Source organism: Phoenix dactylifera, chromosome 17 (assembly GCF_009389715.1).
Source record: "Phoenix dactylifera cultivar Barhee BC4 chromosome 17, palm_55x_up_171113_PBpolish2nd_filt_p, whole genome shotgun sequence".
NCBI lineage: Eukaryota > Viridiplantae > Streptophyta > Magnoliopsida > Arecales > Arecaceae > Phoenix > Phoenix dactylifera.
Window position 1 is genome coordinate 12,596,800 of NC_052408.1, and position 19,028 is coordinate 12,615,827.

A 19,028-nucleotide genomic window follows, 5' to 3' on the forward strand; every position below is an offset into this window, starting at 1 on the left:
CCCACATATTATTAATCCCTTTCCACCTTTACTCTCTATGCTTCAATCCTTCTCATGGCTTCTGCAATTCAGTAAAAGGCACTGAATTCTCTAATAAACATGGAACAGTCTCGATCCACTGCTATCTTGGATGATGAAACCAACAGCAGCATGCCCATCTGCCTTGTAAGAACTTCTATTTACTTCAGTTAGGTTGATGGGGAGACCAGCAAATAATGGAAGAGAATGGACATGGCCTTTTCTCATAAGTTTCCATGTCTGCGAGCCAAATGTTGAGCCCATGACGCTAGCTGGGCGAACGTTGTCCCACGAGCTGGTTCTAATAAATTCCAGGTACAAACCGGGCGGGGCGGAGTACCGGAAAACGCGCTATGGTCAACTCAAAACACGCAGCGGTGACCATACCCCGTTTACCGCGAGGGAGAGCCCATGGCTGCGGCGACGGATCCCGTTCGTCGTCGTCGCGGAGGATTGGAGCGGAGAATGCTGGGCGATCCCGGACGGTCGCGCGTCTCGCCGGCCCTTGCCTTCGTCCTCCTCGTCGTCCTTTCTTCCTCCTTCGTGCGCGGCGGCGCCGCTGCCAATCCCGAGGTTCCGATCATCTCGCTTCATTGAACCGAAGAGAACCATAGTTTTCACAGAACCCTAATTTATTTTTTTTCCCTGGATTTCTTAGACTTGACTTTGGCCTTGCAGGTGAGATGCAGCAGATCATGCGTCGCGCAGAATTGCAATTGTGAGTCCGTTAGGGTTAAAAATTGGATTTTTTTTGTGTGTTAAAGAAAATTTTGAATGGAAATTTCATCGACTGAGTTTTTTTTTAATCATTTTTGTTTGGTTTTTGGCAAACTTTTCAGCTATAGGCATTCGATATGGGAAGTTTTGTGGAGTGGGATGGACAGGGTGCCCTGGAGAGAAGCCCTGCGATGAACTTGACGGATGTTGCAAGGCTCACGATGAATGTGTCGAGCAAAAAGGTGGGTTCTTCAGCATTGATTCCGTGTTTCTTGAAAGAATCAACCTTAGTTCTATATGTATGTCTGCGTGTTCATGTTTAAATTGTCTATTATTTGGAGTAATTAGTACATTTCCAATGTTTTTCGATTGGATTGTTACGAGCAAGTTGTCTCAGAACTTTGTTTTAATGGGAATGGGTTGCATGTGATCTATGTAACATGATTAGATGCTACGACCCCCTTGCAAATGCTACCAACTAGATAAGTGCTTGCTCTGATCATTGACATATGTCCACTATAAACTTAGGAAACTAATTAACAGTTTGTGGCTTATAATTTAGGGGCACATGCCACCTATTGATGCATCTGATGTCGAAACGATTGCACTGCATGAGGGGTAGTATTATGATTGTACTAGGTGGGAAGTATCTAAACCTTATTTTGTCATAATTGGCTCCTGAATATAGCTGCATGAAATAGCTATTAACCCAACTACTCACATTGCAGTTGATTCTCTTAAAGAGCTCACCTAATATAAAGTCCCAATTGCCATATTAATTGGTGAGATAGTTGCAGTTGTTTGTGATGATGTGATTGGTCACAATTGTTAACAAAGAAGTTAGGCATCACGAAGGGCAGAAAAATATTGATCATTTATACTAGATCTAAAACTAGGTACCAAATGCGACTACAGTTGCTATGCGAACAGGTTACTTTGGGGTCTGGGCCAAAATACAAGCTGACCTATGATTGTTCTATCTGAACCTGACTAAACTATCGGAAGAAGCTGAGCTCCCTAGCCTGCTTTGGACTTGTTCAAGTTGAGTCTGGTTATTCTGGGTGGTTAGAGAAGGATGAAAGGAGCTCTTTTGTCATCCTAATGCCACCAATGTTGGTAAAGAAAAGGCAAAGGTACTAATGAAGGGGACCGTTGCATTTCCATTGGTAGCTAGTTGGAAAAAATACGGGCTAAGTACATTAGATAAGTGAAGGAACTATTGACAAGGGTGAGGTCACTACTACTATTGTGAGAAGAGGGGAAGAAAGAGTTTTTTGGAATGAAGGGAATGAGGGATTGTAAAGGAGAAAAACGATAAAATTAGTCAACTTAATGTTGATACTTTGAAATAAGTATCATGATATATGTTTCTGTTTCCCCCCTTGGGTTATACAATGTTTATTGATATAACAGGGAGACATAGATGCTAATTCGGACCCGTGTAGAGAAGATGAAGACAATAATGATTTAAAGTTTACAAAGTAGAACATATTTGGGAGACTCTAAATGAGAATCAAGTCTCATTCAAAGTTTATGACCAAGATAAAACCACAATGTGCTCATTTTCATTATATTGAATCTATTACAAAGAAGGACATATAGGTAAAGGCATGTAATGTAAGGTACCTTCGGGGTTAATTCGATATAAAGACTCCTTATCAGGTTGCAAATAAGTTATTCATAAAATAGAATAAGATTGCATTACTTTCTCTAGATGCCTCGAGCCAGTCTTCCACTATATCTTGTTCCTGCACTTCCCATTTTAAATTTGGTCATTTTTCTAGTGATCTGATCAAAGAACTCAACTTGGAATCAGATCTGATCCATTTTCTAATCCTTAAATGTATCTCCACGTCCTCAAAAGTATGCATCTAGTTGTCATATAACTTATCGTCCTAAAGTGAAAAATCTATATAACCTTGAATCTCTTCTTGTCAAAGCTGAGAAATTACTGTCTTGGTTAATTCCCAAATTTGATGCATCAAACATGTAGATCCTGCTTTTATTGACTGTTCCTAACTTTCGGTCCTAAAGTTTGCCTTTTTTTCTTAAAAAAAAAACTATATATGTTTTGGCTACCTGAGATGCCTACGCAGCAACCTATGTTTAGGAATCGCTTGGGCTCCAAAATGCAAGCATGTCAGGTTTGCTTAGGAATAAGGCTGACCCCTGGACTGACTATCATGTTGCATATAATTGATGTGACTGAAATTTCATGCCCAGTCTTACTTTGGATGGCCATTTTATATTTAATTCATGGCCCATTTATAAGTGCGTAGAAAATACGGATACCTTGAACAAAAGCAAGCCTAACTGTTAGCAGGGAATAGGGCCCTGTTTAGGTGTTGGTTAGAGGGTGGTCAAGTGGTTGTAATCCACTTAACCCATAAAATGCTGTTTATGGGTTAAGCAAACAAATGGCAGTGAAACAAAGAACCAGGCGTTAAGTACCATGTAACCCCCTCACACCTTTCCTTCCTCCCTCCCATTATCTTTGCTTAGTTTTGTGTGTAATTTTTTTCTTGTCTCATATCTGAATATTTCTAATGACTTTTATGTAGGCTCAGTGTAGTACCTTGAATGCTTCCATACTATAAAGCCCCTTGTTAGAACGTCGGTTAGCAGGGCGGAAAAAGCCTCCTGATTCTAAGATCACTTGTATCCTAATCAACTCCCTAACCTACCTTCGGTTGCTCCATGTTCTGGTAACTCTAATCATGAAAAAATTAATTGAAATTATGAATACGTTTATCCTGTTTAGGTAAATCCTTGTGGAAATTGATGAGACAATTATAAGATGGGTATGCCACACTGGTAAGATGAGAGTGAAGAGGTAACATGACCATTAAAAAACAGAAAAGGCTAGAAGGTTCCTGTAGATTAATGCTGAATCAAAATGGAGTTGGAACCAAGTATGATGAAGCTGCCCTGTGAAGAACGCATACGACTGACCCAAGGCAAATCCAGGACAAAGCTCGTTGTCGATTATGTTATAACTTTTCATTGTGATGCATCCTCTCGAGACTCGAGCTGTGGCATGTGATCATTAGACGTGATTGTCACTTTACTACTTGAAATATATTTATAATACTAGTTGCAGAGCATTAAAAGAACAACTTATGATATATCATAGAATTTGCATTAGTTAGCTGGATGCTGACTCCTGTCATTGTTGGTAACTGTTTCAGGTTTGATGAGTGTGAAATGTCATGAGAAGTTCAAAAACTGCATCAGGAAGGTGAAGAAGTCCGGGAAGGATGGATTCTCTGAGGAGTGTCCTTATGAAACAGCAATACCTACTATGATACAGGGCATGGATATGGCCATCTTATTTAGCCAGTTGGGTGGCCAGCATGCCGAATTATAGTTACGTCTAAAATTTGCTACAGTCATGCAGTTTTATATTTTAACAAACCAATACCACTTTCATTGTTCACAATTCTAGTTTTTGGAGAAATGATCTGTATCCTGGCCAACCATTGCTGCTGCCAAAGATTCTACCAACCGCAGATCTGCCCTTCGTCAAGATGGCGTTGGTAACTCAATATCCCTCTGATGTTCAAGCCATTTTACTTGTTAGAAGATCATTTGCTTTTGCAACTCCGATTGTAAAATCCCACACATGATCATTAATCATCGATCACTACTTCGACTTTTAGTTCTCACCATATTTTTTTCATGTGAAGTGATGTAAAGGTAAATTCAACGAAATCAAGGATCTGTGCTGGTGTATAAGGCATTCATTCTTTTGTTCTTGGGCTTTACAGAAGAATCTATATCACAATATTTATCTTAACTTTCATGAAATTCTCCGATAATTTCTTATTTTATTATTGGCTGATGGATTCATCTAGTAGTGTCTGCATGGTTGAATTTTCCACCAACTATTCTCATGGATTGTGGAAATTGTTCTTAAAGTATGAACAAATTGTTCGTTTTTCATAAATTATTCTTAAAGTGTGGACAAGTTGTTCCTGTTGAAACAAGCATGAATCATAAAAGGGTCCTATTGATAACCTTGCTCCCTCCTTTTTCATAAATTCATAACATCTGCTCTTTGTTTGGCCGAAGGATAGCCATGCTTCCTTCTTTTGATATCGTTTCATTAGTTTAGTTTAAGATGGATCTAAATGGAGATAATATAATTAGGAATTTGATAAATATAAGGAAGACACGTCTTGCTCCCAAATCAAATAACTTCTATATGAAATTCAGAGAAACACGGCTGAAACAAATACATCTAAACCTCCTATTTTTCCCCTTATTAAAAAAAAAAACCTATTTTTCCATATAAAGAGTGAGGATTGTATTAGAAACTTTCATATTTGTGAGGTAGAAGCATGTACTCTTAGATTTATTTATGTTTTAAATGAATAAAGATGCACATGCATGGCCAGTTGCCCGGTTGCAGCATGCACGACTAAAGCTGCAAATGGGTCGGGTCGATCCATGACCTAGCCCGACCCAACCCGTGTAGACATGACCCGATCCGAATTTTAGGACCCGCGGATCCAGGTCGGGTCCTAAAATTGGACCCGAATCATTTTTTGGATCGGGCCTGAGTTTACCGAATAGACCCAACCCAATCTGAATGGACTCAGAGAGAGAGAGAACTCTAAGGGGAGTAGGGTTCAAGCATGCAAGGATAGCAACAAGCATAGATTCACAGAATCCAAAGAAACCTCGGCCCGTCAGGATTCTCTCTCGATCTATTACATTGTTGATACCTCTGGTGTCTCGGTAGCTGGCTTTTTTTTTTTTTTTTCCTTCTGTTTTTCGGTTTTTGTTTCTTTTAACTTTTGAAGGGAGAAAGTGAGGGGAAGCTGAACTGAATATGGGTCATATGCCTGTTTTCTGCAATGGAATTGGATTTTGGAAGAAGGTCTGGGATTTTTTTTGTCCTCGTGAAAGGGGAGCTGGGAGACACCAAGTTCCGTCCGATCAGTCATTTAGATAAAAAATAGTGTGATATAAAATTTGGCTTGTAGACCGACTTGGTTGGTAAGTCATGGGTCATCTGTTCTGAGTGAAGGTCAATTGCACGTTTTTCAAAGTCATGGGTCACCCAGCACCTCATAATCATGATATGATCAAATTAGATTTGCCTAAATTCTTTTCCAAAAGCACAAAGAAAGTGGACCTAATTCGAACCCGAACCCAATCTGACTTGGATCCGGATCCGATCCGACCGATCTTCACTCGGGTCGGATCTGGGTTCAAAATTAAGACCCGAATAAAAAACTGAGCCGGATTGGATTCATTCAGGACTCGACCCAATCTATTTGCACCCTTATGCACGGGCATAGGGCCGCGGCTGCAGAGAAACCATCCTCAATGAATGCATGCCACGCATTCAAATACAATGAAAGGATGCAGGCAAAGGGGATCCTGTTGGCTTGTAAAATAATACTGAGGCGTGAGCCCGTGATGGCTACTCGTGGCATCCTCGTGTTAACCCGCAACGATTATCCATAATACACATGCATAAGCTAGGAGCAACTATTCATAATTTTATGTATTATTCTATGACGACTATCGTCTATCTATAGTATTCACATATAAACTCATGATGGCTATCCATAACATATATGTGTAAATCCTTATCTACTTTCTCAACTATCAAATTATTTAATTTTATTCTCACAAAACAAAACAAAAATTTAATATTATATTTTTTGCCAAATTTTAGAGCAACCGGTATTATATTCCAAGCAACCAAAATCATAGACATTTGATACATGTGCGCAATAAAAATACATATATTTATATATTTATACCGGCAATCACACAATGAACGATGATCGCATCATGTGCAAAACCAAAAATTATTGATATATATATATATATATATATATATATATATCAGTGATTGTGCATAAGCATGTTTACATCATATCTCAACAATCTAGCTAGCGGCCAAAAAAAACGCCATGTGGATTAAGTTTAATAGAATCAAAACAATAATGTAACCCTTGTTAAGTTTGGGTAGAATTTGGCTGTGAAATCACATTAAGGATAGAGAGCCGGGCTGAACAAACAAAATTTTACCATGATATGGATAAGCTAGTTGAAAGATCGAGTTTTGGCCATCGAACGGTAGAAGATCAAGACGATGGTACTGGTCTCAAATTTTCAGAATATATAAAAAATGTTGGTTAGCAAGCCTTAGCTAATTTCTTGTCTAGAGTAGGTAAGAGATTAAAAATGGGATGGTATGGTCACATGAGATGAATGCATTTTTATCTTTTGTGATATACTTGATCCAATGATACCTCTCATATCGCACGAGCTATATGCTAATCCAGTGTAAAAAATATTGTGCCAACTAGACTTACCTTGGACACAGTTCGGACAGGGGGGGATCTCGAGAGATTAGAAAGCCAAAACGCCATGATTCCACTTGTTTTAGATTAAATTAATCCTCGTTTAACTAAAGGAATCTGAGGGAAGATACAAAAGAAACAGGTTGGCAGCGCTGGTAAAATAAATAAATAAATAACTAAAATGGTAGGCTGGTTGGGAACCGCCTAGGGAAGTTGAAAGTTGCGATCCTTCTCCAGTACGCAACTGAAGAAAATGGGAAATGAAGTGGGTTGTTTTTTATTCTTTTCTAGCCATCTTCATGGCAAGTTCCAGGATAAAATAATGTCACAAATCTGGATTTGTTTAGTTTTTTAAGAAATAATGATACTTTTTGTTATAACGTGTGTTATCTGTATAAAATGAGCTGAACAAAGCAAAAGGAGGTTGAAACTATATAAAATGTCAAATGATGGCATCGTAGCTGGACATAACTATATAAAACTATTTTCTATAGACATGTTAAGGAGTAAAGGAGGCAGGGCCATGGAGACCGCTGCAACTTGCAGGGACCGTTTGTTCAAAGCATCCAATGCAAACATAAATATTGCTATCTACCAAGAATCATCCACCTACCATGTGAAGGATGCCTGTTCTGTCTCCTTTTTTTTTTACTTGTTTCTGTAACATTTCCGCCAGCCAACTTGCAAGGATCTTTATACATAGGCTTTGAATGATCCGTAGTGCCTCACAGCTTTTCCTTCTTCCTGAGTGTCGAGAGTTCCGTCCCCCTCTGATAGTCTCAAAAAATGGCAATGATCCTTGATGCCTTTGTGGGAAGATCCATTGACAAGCTTTTAGAATTTATGGCGGAAGAGACATCCATGGTGCTGGGCGTGAAGGATGAGCTCAAGAAGCTTCAGAGAACGATGGAGAGGATGAGAGGCTTCCTCGAATCCGCAGAGCGGAAGAGGCATGCAGATCCGAATATCAATACGTGGGTGACGGAGTTGAAAGATATCATGTATGATGCGGATGATATCATCGACCTCTGTATGATCGAGGGCAGGAAATTGTTGGAAGATGATACGTCTAGATCAGCGGTACGCCATCCCTTATCTTTATTTTCTTGCTTTAGCTGTGTCAAGTTCCGGCATGAAATTGGTAGCAAAATTAGAGAACTTAATGACAGGCTAAAACAGGTGGAAGAGGATAGATCAAAATTACCTACATTAGAATACACTGAGAAAGATGTTCAAGTGAGAGGAGTAAATCATCGCCAGACTTTTCCTATTGAGGTTGAGTCTGATATTGTAGGGACACAAATTGAAGAGGCTGCGGAGAGTCTTGTGGAGTCGTTAATTAGAGAAGATAATAAAAAATACCGAATTTTGGGGATTGTTGGGATGGGTGGAATAGGCAAGACCACTCTTGCTTCTCACATATACAATGATGAAAGGATAAAAGAGAACTTTCTTATACGAGTATGGGCGTGTGTTTCTCAGGAATTTTCGGAGACTGAATTGTTGCAAGAGATAATTAGGGCTGCAGGTGGAAGTTGTGGGGAAGCTAAAACCAAGGCGGAGCTCGGAGCCCTTCTGAGCTCTGCACTTTCAAAAAGTTTCTTGATTGTGTTAGATGATGTATGGAGGACAGATGTATGGGAGGATTTGCTTAGATCTCCTCTTAAAAGTGCAAGAGCTAGTGGTAGGATAGTGATCACCACTCGAGATACAAACGTGGCTAGAAATATGAGAGCAGAGATCCACCCAGTTGATAAAATGGATAAGGACAGTGGCTGGAAATTGCTCCGCAAGAAAGTTTTTGGAGATGATGATGAGGAGGAGGAGATCTCTAGTTTAAAAGAAATCGGGGTTCAAATTGTTGAAAAATGTGACAGTCTTCCTCTTGCAATCAAGGTCATTGCAGGGGTTTTAAGGTCGAAGGATAGAAGCACCATAGAATGGAATAAGGTTCTCAAAAGTGATGTCTGGTCCATGAGCCAACTTGATGAAGAACTCCCAGGAGCTCTATTTTTGAGTTATGAAAATTTACCATCTAATCTTAAACAGTGTTTTCTTTATTGCTCGTTGTTTCCTGAGGATTGTATCATGCGCCGTGATGAGCTTATTCGTTACTGGGTAGCTGAAGGCTTTGTAAAAAGAACACAAGGAGATATAATTATGGAAGATATAGCAGAGGACTGTTATAGAGAGTTAATTGGGAGGAACCTTTTACAGCCATATAATGATGATGCCTGGGGTGACCTACCTGGGAATCGGTGCAAAATGCATGATCTGCTACGTTCCCTTGCTCTCTTTTTGACACGTGACGAGAGCATTTTTCTTGGCGGCGAGCAATCATCTAACATAAACCCCTTGACTAGAATTCGTCGCTTGTCCATAGGAGAGAGAGTAGAAGTCCCTCATGCAATAAAACAGCAAAAGTGCTTGAGGACTCTAATGCTCCCAAGCAGTCCCGAGACAAAGATGATAGAGAATGAACTTCTTGAGAGACTGCGGTTTCTACGAATCATAGCGGTGAATGGCACACAAATTGAGAGGCTTCCAGAGTCTATAGGAGATCTTTTGCACCTGAGGCATTTAAATCTTGATGGGACAAACATCAGATATTTGCCAGAGTCCATCGGATGCCTCGTAAACCTGCAGATATTGATGCTCTCAGGTTGTAGCTCCTTGCATGCTCTCCCTAAGGCCATCACAAAATTGTGCAATCTAAGATGCCTTCGTCTCGGAGGAGGAACTCGATTGAATCATGTACCAAAGGGACTGGGCAAATTAAAACATCTTAACCATCTTGAAAGATTTGTGGTCGGCCATAATGATGGAACAGGCACGCAAGATGACGAGGGGTGCGATCTGGAGGAGCTACAATCTCTGACCCAGCTGAGATTTCTGTCGATAATGAACTTGGAGAGGGCACAACCAGTGAGAGCTTCGGTACTCGCAAACACCCACTCTCTGAGGACACTGATTCTGACTTCCAACCAACTTGAAGATGCGGAAGAAGCAATTGCAACTCGGAGAATTGAGGAGATTTACAATGAGCTCTCTCCTCGATCCACCGACCTAGAAACACTTAGGATCAATTCCTTCTTTGGTACTAGATTTCCCAGCTGGATGATGTCACCTTTCTTGGATGTCTCCTTTTCTAACCTGACATCCATACAACTCAATGATTGTAAATCATGTCCGCAGCTTCCTCCACTGGGCCTGCTGCCCCTGCTGAAATACCTTCGCATTGATGGAGCACGTGCAATCAAAACCATCGGACCTGAATTTCTTGGCCCTCGTGCATCAGCAGGAGCAGGGACTGCATTTCTCAAGCTTGAAGTGCTGGAATTTTGCTTGATGGACAACTGGGAAGAATGGTCGTTTGGTATGGTGGAGGGAGTTGGTGAAGAAAGAAAAGGAGCCTCCAAGTTGCTGCCTTGTCTCAAGAAGCTGTTTCTTTGGTACTGTCCCAAGCTGAGAGCTCTTCCAGAAGGACTACGGCATGCCACCAGTTTACAGGAATTGGATATCTATGTTACCGACAACCTAATAGAAATCGATAACCTTCCCTCATTAAAGTCTCTACATATAGAAAGTTGTCCGAGGTTGGAGCACGTGAAGAATCTTGATAGGTTGCAATACCTAGACGTAGGACACCCCACGGAGACAGAGCACCTCTCACAGTGGTTACTGGAGCTACTTCAAAATGCGCCAGCTGCTCTACAAAATTTAAAAAAATTTACACTAACATGCAGCTTACCACTCCTTAAGACCTTCCTCAAGGACGGCCCCAACTGGCCCATCATTCAACGGATCCCCCAAGTCAGGATCCAAGAATATGGCGAAAGCTCATATATTGAGTATACCAAGAACCCTCCCGCCTTCAAAACCGACCTGGTGGAATCAAAAGAATCGGCGGATTGATAAAGCAAGTGTCCAGAAGCGTCCTCTCTTTTATTGAGGTGATTAATTTCTCCCTCCATTACTTTTGTTTTTTGTTTGTTCCTATTTTTATTCACTCTAGCATCTTTAAATAGACTGGCTGTTATGTCGCTAATCTTATGGTAATCTTATCCTTCCCCAGATACCACTGCTCGTGCTTCCTTCTCGATCGAGGACAGCGGATCACTGGCTGCTCAGCATTTTCCCTATCTTTCGCTTCATGTTTTCCTCCCCCTCCGTTTTGCGGTTCTGTCGCTTGATTTAAACCTTTCTGTTTGGTTTTATTTTGCATGCCTTCTGTATTTTCTGTTTCTTGGAATTTTTGATACATATGTAATTTCTGTTTCCTCTTGTTTTGATGACATGATCATTTACTTTTAGAATTTATATGAAATCAATCATCATTTCTCTCAAACTCTCTGTCTCTGATGTTTGTTTCTCCTTAATCTTGGAGACCAACTTGAATTCCTAAATTTTGATACGAGTATTCCAGCAGAAACTGCTTAGCCTATGATTGTTTTGCGATTGAAGATTGGTCGCATTTGGAAGAACCTGTCAATGTTACAGCAGATGGGGAGATTCAAGCAATCAAATTACCTCATCTATCAGATCTTTTGCTAGGCCATCAACGGTGGCGGTTTCTTACACCTGGTTGGTCAGGAAACCATAGAGAAGTGATGCTTATACATGGTGGATGGGAATGCGTTGGAAGCAAATACATGAGGACGGAGGGACTTTTGCGTTCATGCTTGCCCTTTGATTGTGTGAATGGATAAACAACCAAAAGATTGGAGTAGATTTGCAAAGAAGCTGACGTTATGCACGGTTGTCGTGACCTTAATTATTTACAAGTCCTAGAGAAAATCCCTACTCAGAAGTCAGAAGAGGAGTCTGTGTTTTCAGAACTCCTCTCTTAAAATGGCTAGTTCTGCACCTGCATGCTATAGTTTTGGTTGAAGTCCTTCGAAAAAAATACGAGAGCCAAACATATTTATCTGTCATGAAATATTGATTCAGGAAATCGAAAGATTTGCGGTTGCTTCTTTTGAGGGTAAAAGTGTTATGCACTGAAAATTTATTAAAATCAGAAAAAGACACAAAGCAATAACAAAAAGAGGAAAGACAAAGGAGAGGAGTATAAGAAGCAGTTAGGCTGTATAAGATATTCAGCACTCGTTGACAGATGGAAACAAATGCACTCTAACTCCAATTTCTTTTAGTTTTGTTTGGTTCGCAGAAAGAAAAAGAGAAAAATGTGGTCAACCGGAAAACAAATAAAAATTTCTTATTTGGTTGGAGTTTTCAAAGAAAGAAGATGAAAAAGTGGCATTCCTATGAAAATAAAATTTTCGTGTTTAATGAAAAAGAAAAATTTATGAGGGACATAGAAAAGTTACTTTTCCATCGGTTGGAAATTAGATTCTTTTTTTTTCAAAACTACTTTTAAGCCATCAAAATCCATAAATAAAATCTTCTCTTTTATTAAGAATATAATATATATTTCACAAAACTTTTTCAAAGTAGACACTCAACCAAAGATAAGTCATTTTGAAATATACCACTTTCCCGTGGTCTATCAAACATGCCAAAACTAATTTTTCAAACATCATGTTTCACGGAATCAACTTCCATGAAATTTTGTTGAGCAAAAATTCTTCCTGCGAACCAAGTCCTTAGAGTTCCCCCTCTCCCCAACATCTCATCTTGATTACAAAATTAGAGAAATTATTACATGGAGCAGTCCAATAGTCACTGGCCTCATTACATAGACCGATATATTATATGTACCATGCACGCGAAAAATCTTTCAATCTATATCCTACTTTATAAAAAATGATCACTCATGGAGTGTGTGGCATAAAAGGAATCTTGTGGGGCCAAGATAATATTTTTTTAAAAAAAGATTTCACCAGTGCTACTGGCTAGAGGGCTTTATAATAGTGGTAGAAAAAGAAGAGGTGGCAATTAATCTACGTTCACTTATTACATTTACATATCCTGATATCCACCATAATGTAGATCTTTTTTTAAAAGCATAACGACTGATGCTATGGATCTAGTGCATTAAATAATTTTATTATGAATGTAATTGTGTTCACCTATTCTGTTCTCAGAATCACGTGCCATTGTGAGGTACCACGCGGCCAAGTATGCGGGCCGTGGGCCAAACCTTCTGGCGGGACGCCGGCGGACAAGGCCCGGGTGGATGTGGTGAGACCTTGAGGCCCAGGCCGCCGTGGAGAAGCTTGACAAGCTGCTCGAAGTTTACGAGAGACAGCTCTCCAAGAACAAGAAAAGCCTTCCCATGGGTTGTGGCCCACCTTACCAACACAAGAGGCATGGGAAGGCCTAGTGGGCCGACATCACCAGCCGGTCTGCGTGGAAGAAGATGATGGCAAGGCATTAAGCTACTCTCCCAAAGGAAGTTAGTGAGTGTCTAAAAAGCTAGGGATATCTGGGTACCTTTTCTGATGTTGCAGCGTCTAAGTATGCTTCTCTCTCTTGGGTACCCCCACCCCCTGGTTATCTTAAGGTGAATTTTGATGGCGGTATGGCGATAGATAGAGCTTCTGGTGGAGTAGACTTTATTTTTAGGGACCATTATGGTAAATTGAATGCAACTGGTGGTCGGAGCACACCTGGCTTGACTGTTGTTGGGGCGGAGCTACGAGCTGCTTGGGAGGGCATCCGGTATGCAAGATGTGTGCTGGGTGTCGATAGATTGTGTATTGAGGGAGACTCTGCCACAGTGATTGACTGAATATGGGGAGTGGATAGGTATGGCAACGGTCACCCGTTGATTCGAAATATTTGCAGATTGGTTCAGGAGATGTTCGTCGTCCAGATTGGTCATGTATTTCGTGAGATGAACAGAGCTGCAGACTGGGTAGCCTCATACGTGGCACGTCACTCTGGACGAGTTTAGCAGGTGTTTCCCACCTGTTGCATTGTTTACTTTTCTTTGATTTGGCAGGATGTACTCAAACTTGATTTAATGAAAATGAAATGCCGTTTTGACAAAAAAAAAAAAAAAAAAAAAAGAAGAAGCTAACCTTTGGTCATGTGTGGGATGCACGTGAGAGAGGTCTGGCATCGAACAAACTAGGATGGTTATGATGTTTTAGATAGTTGCAGTTGCATGTGGAGCTCGCGTCGGACTGTTTCTCATTGTTCAAGAACCTGTAAATTAAAAAAAGAACGAACCGAGAACAACTCCGGACTCCCACTTCCAAGAAGCAAAATTCTTTGAAACAAATCCATCTTTAAAACAAAAACTTTCTCATCCATCTAATCTTCGATCCACCCTTTGAATCACCCAACAATTACTCAAAAGAATAACAAAAAAAACTACTTCTCTTATAGTGGAATATACTCGTTTCCATTATTATACATGGCTACGTAGCAGCAAATAAAAAGGTGGAGTAAGCTGGTGCATTTTCTAATTTGAGGATGCCAGTATGAAAGCAACACTCGTGGATTTTCACTTACTCTTCTCCGACATCCCTGAGTATATTGGTGAGCTGGTTTGCTATTCCAAAATGCCAAAGCAGCACTGTATACGCTTTCTGTTGTTGCGTTGGACTCTGGATCAATACCCATAGGCACACTCATTAGTCCAACAGTCCCAGCTACATAGTAACAATACAGATAGAGCTCATCAAAATTCTTGTATCTCGACTTCTAGAGATCCATCCGCATCCCTTCAATTAATCATGTCCTTGAATGGCTGAAATGTGCAAAGAAACTCAGAATCTGGATGAGCAATCAATGGAGAACTTGTATTGCTAGCATCCTCTTTTTTTTGGGTATAATATTGCTAGCATCCTTCAAAGTAGAGTTCCATGCATACATCGATAATATATGTTTATGTGCTTATCAATTGGCTGAAAATTAAACTGGAAATGTTAAAGTGGTAGGCAAAATTTTTTTTTGCTAATTGTATAAGTAATGTGAACTTGGAGCCTTTATTGAGAGATGTAAGTATGTAGATGTTCCTTTTGGCATCAAGACAAACAAGTGAATTGCTGAACTTCAACATTCTCAAGCCTCAAAACTTCCTTCTTTTGGCCACTAGAAAATAGGTCGAATGTCATGCATAAGGACTCCTGATTGTCATGAGCGCCAAGGAAAAATGTAAGTTTTGAATTTCGGAGCTATCTAAAACGCCTTGGAGAAACATAAATGAGCTCTCAACATAATTTCAGACTCATTGATTGAAATCTGACAAATGGAAACTACATATACTGGTAATTATTTCGATCCATTACCATATATTGCCCAGATAGCTCTCATATCCTTTCAGGGGTCATGAGCAGCGTTCCTGGGAGGAAGGCAAAATTAAAATCAGATGCATGAGAACTTCATGTCTGAACTAACCAAAATATAAGTAACCAAGTAGAAGATGAAACATTAGATATGAGAGCTAACCAAGGTAAAAGATCTTGGCATACTCTGCGCAAACTTCTCCACAACGATCATAAGCCTCGTTCAACAAGGTTGTAGCTCCTGGAATAGCCATGTCTGGTTTCACGTCGAGCGCCATATCCGGTCTCAACTGCTTCCTACCAATGCCGCCTGCTTCAGCACCACATCATAAACCTTCTGCTCTGAAGATATCGCAACCTCGCCTGCCGGGTTTGCTACTAAACTCGACAATATTGGGAAATTGCGGTTCTTCTCAGGCTCAAACACCACGCATGCATGCATACTTTGAATCGGTATACAGTGCGCACAAACTCCATCTGCGCCTCTTCCTCTGCCGCCTCCAATCATAACTTGGATCAGAACCTTTCCAACAGGCCTTGAACTGCCTGAAAGTTGACCTTCTCGAATTGCCTCGAACCACCCGAGGCTAGCTGAGGTATCTACTGGAGACAACCCGTAGCATCAAAATTGCCATCCCAGAGGGCCCGAAGAGTTTCTGTGTTTTTTTTTTTCTTTTTGTTATTGTCAAGTCAATCCTCTATATATCATATCCACAACCAAAATAACCTTGCTTTAGAACAGCGGTATCAAGAGGACTCTCTAATAGGATTCAAAGAATAACTTGCTAGATCCGTAAACGCCTTTCAAGTTGCATGTTTGTAATCTGGATTACCTGAAAAATGCATTTGCACTCAAGCCCTTTTCTTTAAAAAACTAATCTTTGTTCAGTGTGTTCTCATAAAGACTAACATTCCTAGAAGCAATCCTTTTAGAAAGCATGCAACAAGAAAGACTTTGAACCAAAGACCAAGTCAATGAACCAAATCCCATTTACAAAAACCTTATAAAACTCCCATATTTCTTGAACGAAGTGCCAGATAAACAAAATATGAGCAGAAACGGAATCCCAGAACAGCAGAAAGAAAACTGGAACAGGTGCTCTGTTTTCAAATTTCTAATGAAAATTTCCTCCACTCCAATAACATGAAATGCCCCACCACCACCACCACCACTTTATAGTTTATACATACCAAGACTCCATGAACTAAAAGGCTTATTCTACAGAATGTACCCAGAAATCCCAAAGACACAACGAGACTAAACGGAAGCATTACCACCACTCACATCTTATCACTTTCCACCAGCTAGATAAGACTTCAGCTGTCCCTTCCACAATCAAAACACTACAAACATGAGCCAAAATCAACTCCCCTTTAATCAACTTCACCGGAAGCCCACGAAGACCAAAAGCAACGGCCTCTCTTCACCCTTGGAAACTCTTCTTGCTCTCTCTCTCTTATACGTTCTTTGCTGGGGAAGAGGGAACACGTGGAGGACGGAGGACCCAAGGGGACGGGAAGGGGATAAAGCTATCACATGGGGTCTACGAGAGTTGCCTGAGGGCGAGTGTGAGGACGACACGTGGCGGGGAGATCCGAGTGCTCGGGGGCTGGGGAGTGGCGGGTCCCGCAAGAAGGTCTCTTGTGATCACTTGACATGGTAGAAATTGCTTCCAATCACAAGCTTTGTTTTAGAAGTTGATGTCATTCACGTCGATTGCTACCACATCAAGTCATAACACATGAGTAATATTATATTATAAAATATAATTTTTCAAAAACTTGGGCTGACGTTACATGCTTTGTAGACTTTACCATATTATCCACGGGACATTTGATATACATACGCGTATGCAGATATATTATTGTAGCAGACAGAATAATGAAAAAAAAATGCAAAAGTTTCAATAAAGAAAATAGGAGATTCTAGAGTATGAGGTTTTTTTTAGATCGGAGTAGAAGGTTTCGTATGGCTCATTCTCTCTTTTTTTTTTTTGCCTATCTAAAGCTTATAAACTAAAGACATATTCAGCATATACATACACTCATACATATAGGTATGTCTGTATGTATTGATGTATATATTATATTTATTTGTATATATATATACATATATACACACATATATAGATAGGTTCTTTTTTCATGCTCGAAAAATTGACGAGAAAATTTTATTAATTAGAGTCTTTCTTCTTATATAAGTACACAATATTTTCAATACCCAATCAATGCAGCTAAACGCATTTTCGCACTAATCCTCGTAGATGAGGTGCCCCAGTCAAGTGTGGTAATAATTGTTGAGTTAGACATTCGATATTTCAGATTTCTCAAAGCAAAATTTATTGTCTTAGTGAAGCATGCCAGGAAGCGTATGAGGCCCAGAACTTCCTGCCATATATATTGCATCACGGATTGGTATTGAAATATTGGATCAATGCAAAACAAGGTGGGATTACGGTGCGAAGCACCTATCCAACGTCGCATGCCGCCCTGTGGTACGAGGAAGGAGTAGTTCTACGGGATCCAACAGTGGCACTAGAGAAGAGCTCTGTGCCAATACAAGTTGGGATGTGAAGCACCAATCCCACGTCCCTCGTGGCCATGGAGCCCTTCATTTTTATTTTTTTTTTTGTCAAAGGTTGGACCTGAAGCATTTTTTTATGAGAAAAATATCTCTCATGTTTCTTCAACAAATAAGAAAAAATAGCGCACACAAATAATGTGAGACTAAACAAAACAAGTTGGTGACTTAGATATTTGATATATAAGCGCTCTCCATGTTTTCCTTCTGAGAGATTTATTAGTAACTTCAATTTCCCAAGTGAATTATCTAAAATAAGTAAATAGATCGATCAAATTCATAAGTTTAACGAGTTGGTAAGTGCAGATCAGATCCACTGTTGCAGAGTGAGAAAAATTTTCCACTACGGACCTCAGAAGTGAGAATAAGTTTTGGAGCTCGTGTTTGGAAGATGATGCAGGCATTATTATTCCCAGAAAAAACCTATCATGTCTAATGCAGCAAAAATAAGGGCAATTCTGATGCTTGCATAAATTGTCTACTAGATACATTATGGCCAAAATTTAGATAGGGGATGGTAACAATGGAGAAGAAAAGATAGCTAAATTTGATGACCAAATTGCAAAATTTTGAAAGTATGGTGCTAAATTCTTTGTAGAGTGCTGCTTCTCGACACTACTTCCTTGTTCGGCTCATCAATCCTCTATGGTAGTCAGAATTTGGTCTTGTATACAAGGATTACATGGATGATATGCAAGCTCCATGTGCTAGTCCACCAATCACCACGTACTAGTATTTTAAACGAGCAAGGAAATGGTATGGTGAAACATTTTTGATTTTCGATGAATTGTGATTTCCAGATTTCTAACTTTTTATTTTAAAGTTGTATTATTGATGATGTCTTAATAGAAAAAAAAAAAAAGTCCTCTCTAAGGGTACCCTAGTCCTACAATGGCCATATAAGAAGTGGGTAAGTTGTCCAAGCACTCAAATAGGCTGTAAGAGTTCACCATGTTAATATATTGCAGGGACTTAATTGGCCTTCTCCCTTAGCAAGGTATTAACAATACTAAAAGGTGTTGATTAGTCTACTGGTATAGTTTTAACATATTTTGTTAAGTTGGAGAAAGTGATAAAGCAAACAACCATCTGGCTATGAATCTAAATTAGACCATTAACAAGATCTCTCGATCATTATAACAAGACCTAGAACTAAATTTGGCATCTTTCATAATAGGATGGACTTGGAGT

At 39.9% G+C, this 19,028-nt stretch overlaps 2 protein-coding genes, 1 long non-coding RNA gene and 1 pseudogene across 4 annotated transcripts; 3 read left to right on the top strand and 1 right to left on the bottom strand.

Moving 5' to 3' along the window:
- LOC103717718 (probable phospholipase A2 homolog 1) lies at positions 1 to 4,537 on the top strand. Its single transcript, XM_008806218.4, has 5 exons — positions 1 to 591; positions 697 to 736; positions 858 to 977; positions 3,924 to 4,074; positions 4,181 to 4,537. The coding sequence occupies exons 1-5, from the start codon at positions 430 to 432 to the stop codon at positions 4,359 to 4,361; spliced, it is 654 nt and encodes a 217-aa protein (XP_008804440.2). The 5' UTR covers positions 1 to 429; the 3' UTR covers positions 4,362 to 4,537.
- A 3,190-nt stretch (positions 4,538 to 7,727) lies between these two features.
- On the top strand, positions 7,728 to 11,411 carry LOC103717710 (putative disease resistance protein RGA1). Its single transcript, XM_039115075.1, has 2 exons — positions 7,728 to 11,011; positions 11,134 to 11,411. Exon 1 carries the CDS (start codon positions 7,845 to 7,847, stop codon positions 10,971 to 10,973), a length of 3,129 nt encoding a protein of 1,042 aa, XP_038971003.1. The 5' UTR covers positions 7,728 to 7,844; the 3' UTR covers positions 10,974 to 11,011; positions 11,134 to 11,411.
- Positions 11,412 to 13,080: 1,669 nt separating this feature from the next.
- LOC120104324 lies at positions 13,081 to 13,492 on the top strand (annotated as a pseudogene).
- Positions 13,493 to 15,176: 1,684 nt separating this feature from the next.
- On the bottom strand, positions 15,177 to 16,674 carry LOC120104242. Of its 2 annotated transcripts, XR_005506702.1 has the most exons (3): positions 16,542 to 16,674; positions 15,420 to 16,089; positions 15,177 to 15,312 (listed from the first exon to the last, which is right to left on the bottom strand). It is a non-coding gene; the product is annotated as an uncharacterized LOC120104242 (long non-coding RNA). The 2 variants fall into 2 exon arrangements; XR_005506701.1 differs by having other exon boundaries at positions 15,420 to 16,674.
- Between the last annotated feature and the right edge of the window lie 2,354 nt (positions 16,675 to 19,028).